At 41.5% G+C, this 14,167-nt stretch overlaps 1 protein-coding gene across 1 annotated transcript in view; it reads left to right on the top strand.

The window, feature by feature from the left end:
- Positions 1-14,167, top strand: part of ITPRID1 (ITPR interacting domain containing 1) — a 97,936-nt gene that overhangs the window by 17,277 nt on the left and 66,492 nt on the right. The window contains exon 4 of the mRNA XM_036739681.1: positions 3,266-3,317. Coding sequence (XP_036595576.1) covers positions 3,266-3,317 — 52 coding nt within the window. The remainder of the gene's footprint in view (positions 1-3,265; positions 3,318-14,167) is intronic.

The raw sequence follows: 14,167 nt of genomic DNA, 5'->3' as shown, positions 1-14,167 counted from the left end.
AACATGAGCAAGTTACTCAACTTTTCTAAGCCTTGTTTTCCTAATCTGTAAAATGGAGATAATGGTAGCAACAACCAACCAGAGCTGACATAAGGATCCAATGAGATCACGCACATAAGGAGCTTTACAAGTCTCTGAGTCCAAATGTCATGGGAATCATTTGATGGTATTATTGTTATCTGCTCCAGATTGGCCCTATTTCTTATGGAATGAAAAATAGTCTCCTCTCGGCATTCAAGACTCTTGGGAATCTACTTGAGAATCTACTTTCATGATCTCTACTCAGTCTTACTTTCTCTTTTCTGAGTTCCCTCAAACCCTATATAACTGAGCCAGATTAGTCTCTGAATAAAACTCACTCCCACCACTATGCCTTTAGGAGTGCCCTCCCTCCCCACCTCTGCTCATTTATCTCCTACCCCTCCTTTGAGGCCCAGTACAAGTTTCACCTCCTCCATGAAGCCTCCCATGACTCTTCTAGTCTTCATTGACTTCTCTTTTCTCTTAAATCCCATAATGCATTTAGCATTACAAAATGTAGAACTTCACTGTAAATGTGTTGGGTTCTTCACTAGTGTTTCATGTGCACTAAACTTGTTTCCCAAGCTAGCTGTAACCTCATTGGTTGAGATGGAAGCTATGTTTGGTCCTTCTGTATGCCCTATAGCATCCAGCGCAGGGCTGAACACACAACAGCCACTAATTGGACTCTCTGGTCCTGAGAATCCTCATCTGCAAAAGGAGGGTGATAGAAAAGGTGGTGCCTAAGACCCCTTTAAGCACTAACCTGTCACCTTTTCTCACTCTGGAGAAGCCTCCATCCTGAGACCCCATTCTAATAGCCAATGACTGCCTGCCCAGGCTGCAGTTTCAGAAGGTGCCCCAACCTTCTGCTTCACTTATGCTTCACTTAGCCCACTTCTCAACCTCAACCACCTCCTCCCCATCATCAGCTACCTTGTTTCTGATGGCTGCCCTTTATTCCCTGACCACCTTTGCAAGTTCCTCTTTGTATAGTCCGTTCCCTTATTAGAATTTAAACAGCTTGGGAGAAGAGATTGTATTTCTTATTCATAAGCACTTGGTACAGTGACTAGTAAATGCTCTGTGTTTCTCTCTCTCTCTCTCTCTCTCTCTCTCTCTCTCTCTCTCTCTCTTTTCAGTCTCTCTGTCTGTCTCTGTCTTTCTGTCTCTGTCTCTCTCTCTGTGTTTATCTGTCTCTGTATCTCTCTCTGTCTCTGCCTTTGTCTCTGTATCTCTCTCTCTGTCTCTGCTTCTCTCTTTCTCTCTGTCTCTGTCTCTCTCTGATTCTCATTTTCTCTATCTCATTGTCTCTCCCTCTTTTCTCTCTCTTTCATTCTCTTTTTTCTCTCATTTTCTCTTCTTCTCTCTCTCCTTTTTCCTCTGTCTTTTTCATTCTCTTTCCCCCTCACACACACGTACATACTTACATATGTAATCATCCTTGTGTTCATTGACTGTTTGCTCAATCCCATGGATTCTGAGTAGACTTTGCTATCATCCAAGTACAGCCATTGCAAGGAGTCACCAAAAGATGATTAACACAAAAAGCACATAACATGTAGCCAGTTAGAAGTATCTAAATGGGGCAGAAGATAGAAAGTTAGGCTAGCAGTCAGGAAGACCTGAGTTCAAATCCTGCCTCAGACACTCACAAGCTGTGTTACCCTGATCCAGTCATTTAACATCTTTTGGTTTCATTTTCCACAACTATAAAATGAGAATAATTCTAGCACCTACTTCCCCTGGTTGAAGATAAAATGAGATAGTATTTGTAAAGCACTTAGCGCAGTGCCTGGAACATAGTAGGCACTTAATAAATGCCTGTTTCCTTCCTTCCCTCTAATCACTAATGCAGAAGGGAAAAATGCAGTGAAGGGAACAACCATATGGGGCTGACCAATAATGCGGCTGGGCATTCCATCGCCACCCCTCCTCCCCCCACCCACCATGGAGATGGCCACCCCAGGCCATATTCATGATAAAAAGCTCCTGTTGAACAGTGACCCAGCCCAATCTTGTATCTCCTCTTTGACTACACTTTGCTCTAAATACTCTTAAGCTTACAACTTGGGATTTAGTGAAATTCATGAAGGGCACAGTCACGGCATGTTAGATCTTGAGCTGGAAAGAACCTTCAAGGCTAGCTAGTCCAAGCACTCTTTTGTGGAGATGGAGACATTTGAGGCCCATGGAGGCTAAATGACTTCCTGAAAGTCACCCGGGTAGCAAGTGGCCAAGGCAGAATTTGTCTATAGCTTATCTGCCTCCAAACAAATCCAGCCTTACCATAGCTATTTTCTTTTTTCTTTGTTGGTTTAGGCCTGTGATTTCATCTGTCTAGGGCAAGGTGCAGAAACTCCCTTTTCTCATTATAAATCCATGATTTATCTGCAACTTTTCATCTTGGAGAAGTGCCTGAGGCACTGAGATTAAATTATTTGCCTAAGGTCACATTCTAGATACAGATAGAAGGAGTATGGAGTCAGGAAGACCTGAGTTCAAATGTAGTCTCAAACATTTACTAGCTGTGTGACCCTAGGCAAATCACTAAATCTCTGTTTGCCTACTCTATGGGAGAAGGAAAGGGCAAGTCATTCCAGCATCTTTGCTAAGAAAACCCCATAATGGGCTATGAAGTGTCTGACATGACTGAACAACTGAAGAACGACAACCATGACAAGGTCACTTAGCCAAGATGTGTCCAAGGTATTACTCAAACCCAGATCAGAGCCATATAATTCATCATAGCTCAAAATGCTCCCCAGATCATCCTCTCAGCAAATGGCATGGGGTCAGCCTGTAGAGTACTCTTGACTGCTAGTATGTCTCCTTAGGGCAAATCATTTATTTCCCTAGTGCTTAGTACAATACCTGGCATGTAGCAGCTGCTCAACAGATGTTAGCTGATTGACTGAAGGAGAGTCCTAAGGACAAATGGTTCTTGGAGAACTTCTGAGAAGAAAAATAACTGAGCTGGGATGAGAAGCTGTTGTGTAAATGTGCTATCCACCATCCCCACCCACTCCTCTGCTATTGGCAAACCTTTGTTCACACCAAATGTCAAACTCGAGAAAAGATGGAAAAGAAGGCAGGGTTACAAAGATGGGCATCTCATGACAGCATGGCCATGAAATCAAATCAGGCTTTGATGCTAGTTTCCAGGTGAACACATTTTTCCTTCTATGAGACAAAAGGAAAAAAAAAAACCATAACAACAAAATAGGATTTTTTTCCATTGCAGATTCTTTGAATAAACAAGGAGAGGTTCCAGAGACAGTGAGCAACTACATGAGGTAGGTCACAGGATGGATCCAAGTTCCCTCCAGGTATGTCAGAGTCACATCTTTGAAGTCAGAGATGGGTAAGGGAAGAAGAATGTTCCTAGTAGCCCATCTTAATGATGGCAGTTAGGGAAAAAAAAATTCTCTATTGGCCTTGCCATGGTGCTAATGAGCTTTTGTTAGCTTGGAGCAAAAAGCAAGTTCTTTATCAAGATAAGTAGATTAATTCAACTGCTCTTGGGTAGATTGGAAAATCAATGGAACAGGCATATAGACATGCCAGACAACAGCCTTTCAAATGAATGTAATGAAATCGTTAAAACAGTTATACTGAAGCACTTACAGTGTTCTTATCATTAATCAGAGAGGTTGATTAGCAACCAAAATACTAACTTTTCTTTGTGAATAGACTCTGAAATAAGCAGTGCCCAGAGGCAGAATTGTATAGTGGAAAAAAACAATCCCTGGATTTGGTTGGAGTCAGAAGAGCTGAATTCAAATCCTGTTTCTATCATTTACTACATGTGTAACTTAGATCAGGTCACTCAAACCTTCCAGGCTTCACTTTCTTCACTTGCAACATTAGAGAGTTAGATTGGGTGACCTCTAAGGCCACTTCCAACCCTGAATCTATGAGCCCATAGTGCTTTGTTCTCTTGGTGGCACAGTGGAGAAATGGATGGTCTTAGAGTCTGGAGGATCTGCTTTAGACTCTTAATAGCTGTGTATCCCTGGGCAAACCCCTTAATACTTCCAAGTTTCCAACTCCTCATTTGGCAATTTTGGCTAATAATAGCACTCATGTCATAAAGGTTTGTGAAAACTGATCCAAGGAGATAAAGCGCTACATAAATCCTAGCTGTTATTGTTATCAGTGAAATGAGAATCACTTGGCACACATAAGAAATGGGCAGGAAACTCTGTAGTCTCAGCATACAGGGTGGCGAGTGCAAAGGAGGCTTATTTAGGGAAATTTGCTTCCAGCAGTCAGGGATGATAAAGAGCCTTGCCTGAGTCCTTATCATTGAGGACTGCATGAAGAAATTGAGCATGTTTTATCCTGGAGAAGAGAACATTCAGGCAGGACAAGATATCTGCCTTCAAGTATTTGAAGGAGTAATTAGATTGGCTTTATTGGTCCCAAGAAGAGAGAACCTGGGGGCAGCTAGGGGGCACAGTGAGTAGAGGACCAGTCCTGGAGTCAGGAGGACCTGAGTTCAAATCTGAACTCAGATACTTGACACACTTACTAACTGTGTGACCTTGGGCAAGTCACTTAACCCCAATTGTCCTGCCTTCCCCCTCCAAAAGAAAAGAAGAAAAAAAAAAGAGGAGAGAGCCAGGAACAATGGTGGTGGGTAGGGGGTGGGGGTGGGGGTGGGGTGGAGATTTAGGTTCCATATCAGAGAAACCTTCCTAAGCAAGAGAACTGGTCAAAAGTGCAATGAACAGCCTAGATAGGTGTGGGGTGGGGGGGGAGCTCCTCTTCCTCGGAAGTCTGCAAGCAAAGGGCTAAATGACCACCTCCCAAATGTATGTATTAGGGCTGGGATTCCTTTCATGTAGGGGTTGAATTAAATGTCTGCCAAGGTTCTGGTGCCAGGAGGACCCTAGTTCAAATCTGGCTTTAGACAATTACTAGCTGTGTGACCCTGGACAAGTCACTTAATCTTAATTGCCTAATAATAACAATTATAAAAAAGAGTTGCCTGGGATGCTGAGAGGTTCTATTACTTGCCTAGGTAGGGTTACACAGCCAGTTTATGTCAAAGGTAGGATGTGAACCCATGTTTTTTTGCCACACCATGCTGCCTTCTTAAAAGAAAAGGTAATTGTGATAGGTATGATTTTTGTTGCTGTCATTTTGCAGACATGGACTGTGAGAGTCAGAGCAGCAAGATGACTGGCCCACAGTCAGCTGGTTATTCCTAATCATGGGATTCAAACCCAGAACTATCCACACTCTAAGATCAATGCTCTTTCTCCTACACCACTTAACAGGGTGCCTTCCAAAGTATCTGATCTAAGCTGGGCCCTTCCCACCAGCACTGGTAAATACCACCAGCCATTTGAATACTAATGGTCCATTGGAAGATTCTGGGGCAACCTGAATGGTGTAGATGAGAAGCACAGTAGGTGTTTCTGGGACCTGGGCCCCTGTAGACACCATGAAAATGTGATGATAAGGAATTTGCTATTAAGGAGATTTGTTTCTGCACATATAGCCTTCCTCAGGCCCACAGCTAGCCAACCAGAGCTATACTGCCAGAGGTGTATTGAATCTGATAGTCTGGGACTGCAAAATAATCTTTCTAAAGGAAGGAGGCACCTGCCTACTTGGGTCAATGGCTCTTGCCCTTGAAAACAGATCAGGTGACAATGGAATCCTGTTTGGGAGGTGACAAGCTGCCAGCTGTGAGTCGTGCCAAGTGAGTGTACTTAGAAATGCACTTAAAGAGGGATTTCCAGCTCCTCCTCTGTTCTCTGCTCTGGTCTCACCAAACCTGTTTGTTGTATTCAGTGTAGGAGGGAAACTGAAGAGAAAGCAATTTAAAGAAAGTGAGTGGGAAAGGTCAGGGACAGAGGCTGAGAAGTCTCTTGGAGCTTACCAGTTTCATCTGGTAAAATGCCTGGGAGGAGGTCCAATGACAGAGCTCTGGGTTCTATGGAATACGTTGTGCCCAGGTCTCATCTCACCTTTGTCCGTCTGGACCCCAGTCACCATCTCTTCCATTTCTCTTCTCTGGTTCACTGTGAAGCTCCTTGGAAAGGGCTATACGGATGCTGGCATTTTCTCCCTGTCTTGGCTCGGGGGCAGTTGGCTTCTGTCCCTGTTTCTCTACTGAAACTGTCCTCTCTAAAGTAACAAATGAGTACTTGGTTTCCAAATCCAAAGACCTATGTTTAGTCTACATTCTTTTTGACATTTCTTCTACCTTGCGAGGAATCAGGCCCTGGAAAACTTAACCCTTTCAGCTCTGTAGACTCTAAGCTGAAATGGACCTGGGAGGCTGAGTCAAACGCTCTCTTTTTGTAGATAACATCCTCTATTGGGAGAGCCCTTCAAGCACTGGAAGACAGTTATTCTGAATTCCCCTTCCCCCACCCCATCTTGTCTTCTGGCTAAGCAGCCCCAGTTCCTTCACCAGGTCATCATCATAGGTACTTCTTTGGAGCCCTTCATCATTCTGTTTTGCCTCCTCTGGACACTCTCTAACTCATCAAGTTTCTTCCTAAAGGTGGTACCCAGAACTATATAGTCAGAGCAAGGGAGAATACAGCAGGGCCATTGCTTCTCTGGTCCTAGACACTGCTTGTCTTCATGGAACCCCAAGTCACCCTGCAGATCATGTTGATCATGCATTCCACAGATGAATTACTGTTTAGCTGAGCTTTCTTTGGCATGTACTTAATGGAGTTGACTTTTTGATCCCAATTGTAAAACTTTATATTTATCACTAATAAATATCATCTCATACGGGTTGGCCCAACACTCTTGTTCATAGAGACCTTGTTGGATCCTGACAATGTTAGCCATCCTTCCAGGTTTTGTTCTTATGTAAAATATGATAATTACTGAAGGTATGCCTTTATCCAAATCATTCATCTAGATGTCAAACAGAACTAGGCAAACATAGCTTCCTGGAGCACTCCATCTTCTTTCCAAGTTGTCTTTGAAACTTTAATGACTCTTCTTTGGGTCAGGCTATTCAACCAATTGATTTTTATCCACCTGACTGTAAGCTCCTTGAGAGTAGAAACTAGTTCACTTAGTCATTGCACCCCTAACACCTAGCATAGTGCCTGGTACAAAGTAAGTGCCTGTTTGGTTGACTTACCATTCCCCCCCCCATCTTTCTATGCCTTATAGAAAAAGAGCTGGGAGATAGCAAACGCTTGATAAAATCTATGTATATTATATTGATAACTTTGCCTGATCTAGTAACTTACTTGTATACTTTAGTAGGTCTGTGGTCTCATCAATGTGGTGCTCCCTGCAGTGATGAAGATGGGACTAACCCATCCGTGCCTTCTCATCCTATGTGACTTTTATACATGTCTTCTCATGCATTCCACACCTAGTAAGCCAAGGAGTTTTCTTGGATCTCTTGACATTTTGTGAAGACTAATAGAGAATACAAGCTGTACATTGGTGATCCCTCACATTTGAAGTAGTACAGTCAGAAAGACCTGAGTTCAAATCTCACTTTAGACACTTACTAGCTGTATGATCCATATAATGCACATACTTGCCTCAGTTTCCCCCATCTGCAAAAGGGGTTAATAATAGCACCTACCTTCCAAAGTTGCTGCATGAGGATCAAATGAGGTGACATCTGTAAAGCACTTTGCAAACCTTAGTGCTACATAAATGCTAGTGTTGATTGTGTTAGGACCACCTTTTTCCTGTTCTAGCATTTTTTGATAAAATTTTATATTACTTCAAATGAGCAGTTCTTATTTGATAATACACTGCAGCCTACTCACCCTCATTGTGGATCTCTCCACTGCCACTTGGTTGACCTATAGGGCTTTAATTCTTCAGTGACAGTGATAGTCCATGCTTTCCAGTCCAACAGTTTCACCAAGAAAGTATTGAAGTGAAAAGGATGTCTACAACAGGTGAATCTACTTTCTCTCCTCTCCCTCTCTTCTTAAAAGTTGGACCTTTATTTAGGGGAAAACTTGGGGTTCTTAAAAGCACTGCACCATTCCCCAAATACATTCCAGCCCGCTCTTCTCCTCCTGATCAACTATGGTCTTTATTATAGTCTAACCACAATGTCTGTCCAAGAGATATATTCCAATTGACCAACTCTTTGGACTGTGCATCAGAGTATATATCAAAGCCTGGAAAATAGCCATTCTTTATTTTCCTGATTTTTGCTTAGGTGATAGTTTGGCAGGAATCTTTTGAATGATTATGGGTCTTCTTTAAGAGGCTTTGCAATGTTCCAGAGCTCGATGCAATCCATGTAATAGCTTCCAAAAATAGAAGTGTCTTGAGCACATCGCCATCTATAGAAAATTTCCTATCTCCTGGAGATTTGCCATGACAGTGGCAAATGCCTTTGGCAGCCCGTTTCTCTTTGTTTTCTGTCTCACTTGACATTTCAGAACCAAGTTGTCTGTTGTTGCATATTTCAAGGATTCTTGGATAATTTTAATCTATTCATGGGAGATGCTTTTTTGGAAGAGAGCCTTTAGAGATTTATTCTACTCTATCAAATCAAATGTTTTGTTAGTTAAAAAATAATGAGCATAGAGGTATCTTACATTCTCTGTATCTTTTAATCAATTACCTAATTAAAAAAATGCTGTTGGTTTTTGGTGAACCGATTCAACTCTCCTCTCTTTAATCTCTCACTCTCTTATCATATCACTGATTATGCCCTGTCAAGCCTCAGCTTTGGGACACTCCCAGGATTTATCATCTTTGTACCTGCAAATTGCTGCTAGATGAAGGTGGAGAAAATCATGCAACCATTCTGCTTGAATCCATGGCAAATTCATGTTACATAACCTCAATTGGGCCCTCACTGCTGCAAAGCAATTCTTCTATACCTCCTTCATTACCTCACTCTCCCACTCCACAGTAGCTCTTTCACACCTTTCCATCCCTCCTCAAACCTTCCATGCCCCACCCCTTTAGCTGAGTACCTTGTCTCATATTTTACAGGAAAAGTTGAGGTCATTCACCATGAACTCCCTCTTATCCCTTCTTCCTTATCTCCTATCACTCAGTTGTTTTCTGCCACTTTTTCCTCCTTTATCCCTGTCTCAGATGATGAGGTGGCCTCATTCCTGACCAAGGCTAACCCCTCTACTTGTTCAAACCATCCCATTCTTCTATCCCATCTCCTTCAACAAATTGCCTCTTTCATCAGCCCCACTCTATCACTTATTTTCAGTCTCTCCCTAAGTGGCTTATTTCCTACTCCCTACAACCATGTCCATGCCTCCCCTATCCTGAAAAAAAAAAAAACCTCACTTGATCCTCCCATCCCTACTATCATCTTATGTCTCTTTTGCCTTTTGTAGCTAAATGCTTTGAAAAGGTTACAACAGGTGAATCCACTTTCTCTCCTCTCACTCTCTTCTTAACCCCTTACAATCTGGCTTTTGACTTTATCATTCCACTGATACTGCTCTCTCCAAAGTTACTAATGATCTCTTATTTGCTAAATACAATGACCTTCCCTTTCCCTTCCTTTTCCCTTCCCCTTCTCTTCCCTTCTCTCCTTTTCCCTTCCCCTTTCACTTTCCTTTTCCCTTTCCCTTTCTGCTTCTCCTTTCCCCTTCCCCTTCCCTTTTCTCCTTCTCCTTTCCCCTTCCCCTTCCCCTTCCCTTTCCCTTTCCCCTCCCTTTCCCTTTCCCTTTCCTTCCCCTTCCCCTTCCCCTTCCCTATTGTGATAAAGGACGACCCCATCCCAGGCCTGCAGGCTGGCAACCTAGACATCCTCCTGGATTCCTCACTCTGTCTCACCCCCATATCCAAGGTATTACCAAAGCCTGCCAATTTCACCTTTGTCACATCTCAAGAATGAGATCATTCCCCTTTTTTAAGTCTGACATTGTCACCACTGTAGTGTAGGCCTGCATCACCTCTTGCCCCAATTACTGCAATACCCTGCTGTTTGCTCTTTCTACCTCAAATCTCCCCACTCTAATCCATTCTCCATTCAGCAACTGAAATGATTTCCCTCCCCCCCACCCCATATTGAACAAACTCCATTGGTTTCCAATTGCCTCCAATTGCCTCCAGGTGCAAATACAAAATGCTGTTTGGCATTCAAAGCCCTTCATAAATTGGCCCCCTCCTATCTTCCAGTCTTCTTATGCCTTGCTCCCTGAAATGTACTTGATCCAGTGACACTTGCCTTTTCACTGTTCAACATACAAGAAACTCTATTTCCCAGCTCTGGGCATTTGCTAGGCTATCTGCCATGTCTAGAATACTCTCCCTCCACCACTCTGACTATTGACCTTCACAGCTTCCTTTAAGTCCCAACTAAAAATCCCACCCTCTACAGGAAGCCTTTCTGAACCCCTCTTAATCCCAGTGTCTTCCCTGTTAATTTTTTCCTATTTATCCTGTATTATAGTTTACTTTACATGTATTTATTTGCATATTGTCTCCTCCATTAGATTGTGAGCTCTTTGAGGACAGGAACTATCTTTATATTTTTAGCATTTGTATCCCCCATACTTAGCACAGTGTTTGACACATAGTAGGTGCTTAATAAAATGAATGAATGAATATCATTTAGAAAAGTCTGACTGGTCCCTTTGTACACCTTAGTTAAGGATTCCTTCAATATGTGTATAGATAATTTTTCAAAGATTTTGTATAAATGGTAAGCTAAATGTGTAGTTAGTTGTTGATGTTTTCCCTATTATCTTTTTTCAAACAAGAATAATTTTTTTCTATTAATAAGAGTATTTATGATTTTTTTTCTTGAGGATTGATGTCTTCCAGGTTTTATATATCTTGAGAATCAGTCCCTTAATGTCCCCAAAACTGTGCTCTTCCCAACCTACTATTTCTCTGTATCCAGTGACTCTTCCCCTCTTCATTGGCTTAGTGCAGTTCTATATCCTCACATGGTATTTTGCAGATTGTGATGTTAGAGTCTAATTGTAGTGGCTCTGTTGCTATTGATGAAGGGAATCATCTATTACAGTTATCTTAACAGACATTTTCTGCTTCCATTTATTTGTTGTCTTCCATCTAGTTTTATCCTTGTATGCTTTCAGTTACAACCTGGCTTAACTGAATCTTTCCCCAAGCTTACTTTAAACTTATTCCCACCGCAATCTTGCTACTATTCTTCAATATTTTAGGACCAATACACCTGATGACCTTCTACTGTCTTCATATATGAGATTTTAGAAATGAACATATATTTAGAAACTGGTATCACCCTTAGTTGGCATATCAGTCTGACCATAAGGATATTGAGAATATTCTAGCAAATGTTGTTTTAAGGTCTTTTGGTTTTGTTGTTGTTGTTGTGGCTCTTGATTTACATCAATCCATCAAACTTTCTTAAGAATTGGTGACAGTCTGTGCCCATGTCTGTTCTTTTATCCATTTTCCTTCTTTTTTTCTGGAAATGGCTTGTTTAAATATGTCAGGCTGAGTTTGTTTCATTCTCATGCCACGGATTATTCACATTTGTATTATTTCTTCCAATTATATATCGATTTTTATCCTTCCTCTAACAAATTGGTGGTCTGACTATACTCATATAGATGATTGGCAAAACAATAACTTTGGTAAGCAGCTATTTCCCATCTGCCAAAATATGATCAATTATACTTTAGGTGATGTCGCCTCGGTATTCTCCATGTCCACCACCTGATGACATTCTTCTTAAAGACAATGTTCATGACCTATGGGTAGGGGCTTTTGTGTCTAGAGCACTTTGCCTTCTTTTCTTTCTTAATCTCATTTTTTTCTGTCCTCCCTTATGCCCACCTATGTGTATATTACAAAATATATTTATTTAATTTGGAGGGTCTTAGTGAGTTCTTCGTAAAATTTCTCTGCTTCTTTATCCTCTACAACAGATGTTGACTTGTAATATGTAATTATCTTCATGGTGGTCTTTTTATGAATTCTCACCATGAGTGCTACAATATGAGATGAACAAGTATCCCATAGAATGTTGTTTGAGCACATGATATAACCAATTCACCCAGCTCCTTTGTTTGTCTCTACAAGGACACCCTCAGAGCTCTCCTTATTACAAAGTCCTTTTGTCCTTTGGTTGCATTGAGAGTGAGAATCTTCATGCCAATATTATTTATACTCATTGGTCATTCCAGTGACCAGAGCTTTCCCATTTAGAACACCAATAGTTTAGATTGTTTAACACTTGTGTGCTTAGCACACTCCAGTCTTTTTTCTCTGTCACAATCACAGCAGAAGCCTAAGGAAGTCACAGGAGATCAAGAGGAATTTTGGATCTTAATTTATTTTCTTGGGTTGCTTTAATCCAAGAATGCAGCCAGGCAACTGGGGCTGAATTGCTCCATCATTAGACTATTCCTTGGAGAGTAGATACCATCCATCACTTTGATCATACTTAAAGTCTTTTCAACCTGGTAGAACCTATAATCCTATATGTTCCACTTAGATAGCTTTTGTGACTTCAAGGATATTTCCATACCACAGTGGCATCTGAATAGGACTTTAATACTGGGGAAAAAAGAAAGGAAGAAAGGAAAGAAATAAAGAAAGAAAAAGAAAGGAAGGAAGAAAATAAAAGAAAAGAAGGAAGGAGGGAAGGAAAAGAAAAAAAGAAAACAAATTAGGTTAGTCTGGGATGACTTGATATCATGCTGGGCCTTTGTGTTCATTACTTCTTTTTCTAGAGATTTACCAACATCCCTTTAATAATATATTCTGGATTTTACCCAAGATCCAGTCAAGCTCATTGGCCTATAGTTTGTGGTACCTTTTCTATTCCCTTTTCCTGAATATTAGAATATTTGCCATGCTCAATGCCTGGACCACCTTTTCCATCCTTGATGATCTTTTAAGGTCATTGAGAGTGGTTCATTAGCCACACCTTCCAATTCTTTCGATCCCTCTTAGGATGCTGTTTATTTGTGAGTACTAACTTGAACTCATCAAAGGAAGCCAGATGGTTTCCTACTATTACTCTTTGGTTTCTTGTGTTTGAACTCCCTGTGAGCTATTTTCTATTTTCCTCTTTCTATTACAAATATCATTCTATTTGGCAGAGAAAGCCAAAGCAAGATGAGAATTAAGCAGCTCTGCCATATACCCAAGCAATGATCCAGTGCCCTTCCCCATCCCTCCTGGGGTAATTTCCTCTATACAGTGTTTGTTGGTGGGATATTGTTTATCCTTTCTCTAAGCCCTTAGAAATTTGATATCTCTGGAACTAGGGCACATGTCAAATCATTCCCAGCCTTCCTCTACTTTTTTAAAAAAGTCACACATTCAAAGATAGAGGGATTCCTTCCCTGCCTCTTGCCAGTTCTTACCATTTCCACCTCCTGCAACCAGCTACAGGATTGGCCTCAGAAGCAGGAAGACTTGGATTCATGCTCTAACTCTGACACACACTGGCTGTGTGAAGATGGGCAAATCACTTACCTTATCAGTGCTCTAGGCATTTCTCTAAAACTCTAGGTTGGAGAGAAGGTCCTGGCCTACAGTGGGAGAGGGATTTTCATCATCTGGGAGTTCCCTCTCATAGAGCCAGTCCCTTTCTCGTTTTAGACTCCTGGTATGCCTGAGCCTGTCACATTGTAGTCTGTTTTACCTCTATTTGAGAGCTCACTGCCTTTTGCAATTATTTGCCCACATAGGGTAGCTGGAGAGGAGTTTGTTTTACTTACTGTATGACTGTCCACTCTGATGCTTTGAGGGTCCTCACCTAGACTGAGAGATTGTTATCATATCCTAGGAAAAGAATGAAGCTCTATTGTCACCAGCTGTGACTCCCTCTTCATGAAACCTCCTCCTTTTCAGCATTTTCCTCCATTGTTTCAGAAAGAGCTGCTCCCTAAAGTTCCCCCAGTGATTTGCCATCTGTCAAAAACAAGTCACTCTGTCACCTTCAGAACAAGGATTAGCAGGTGCCTAACACCTAGTGGCTAGCACCTACTATCAGGTAAAAAAAGAGACTTCTCTAAAAGAAGTCTCTTTCCCCAGGGGTAGGCACATTCTTCTGCTAAAGAATGGCTATCATTTTGTTGTTAAGAAATGAGCTGAAATGCAAATGTTCGTTATGGCAAAAAAAAAAAATCCTAATGACATCTCAGGGGAACTGGCCGTGTCAACACATTCCACTGGCACCTTTGTCTTTCTTCTTCCCATTGCT

The sequence above is a fragment of the Trichosurus vulpecula genome, chromosome 9, assembly GCF_011100635.1.
Source record: "Trichosurus vulpecula isolate mTriVul1 chromosome 9, mTriVul1.pri, whole genome shotgun sequence".
Lineage (NCBI taxonomy): Eukaryota > Metazoa > Chordata > Mammalia > Diprotodontia > Phalangeridae > Trichosurus > Trichosurus vulpecula.
The sequence above is the reverse complement of the archived record's forward strand: the minus strand, read 5'-3'. Positions and strand labels throughout refer to the sequence as shown.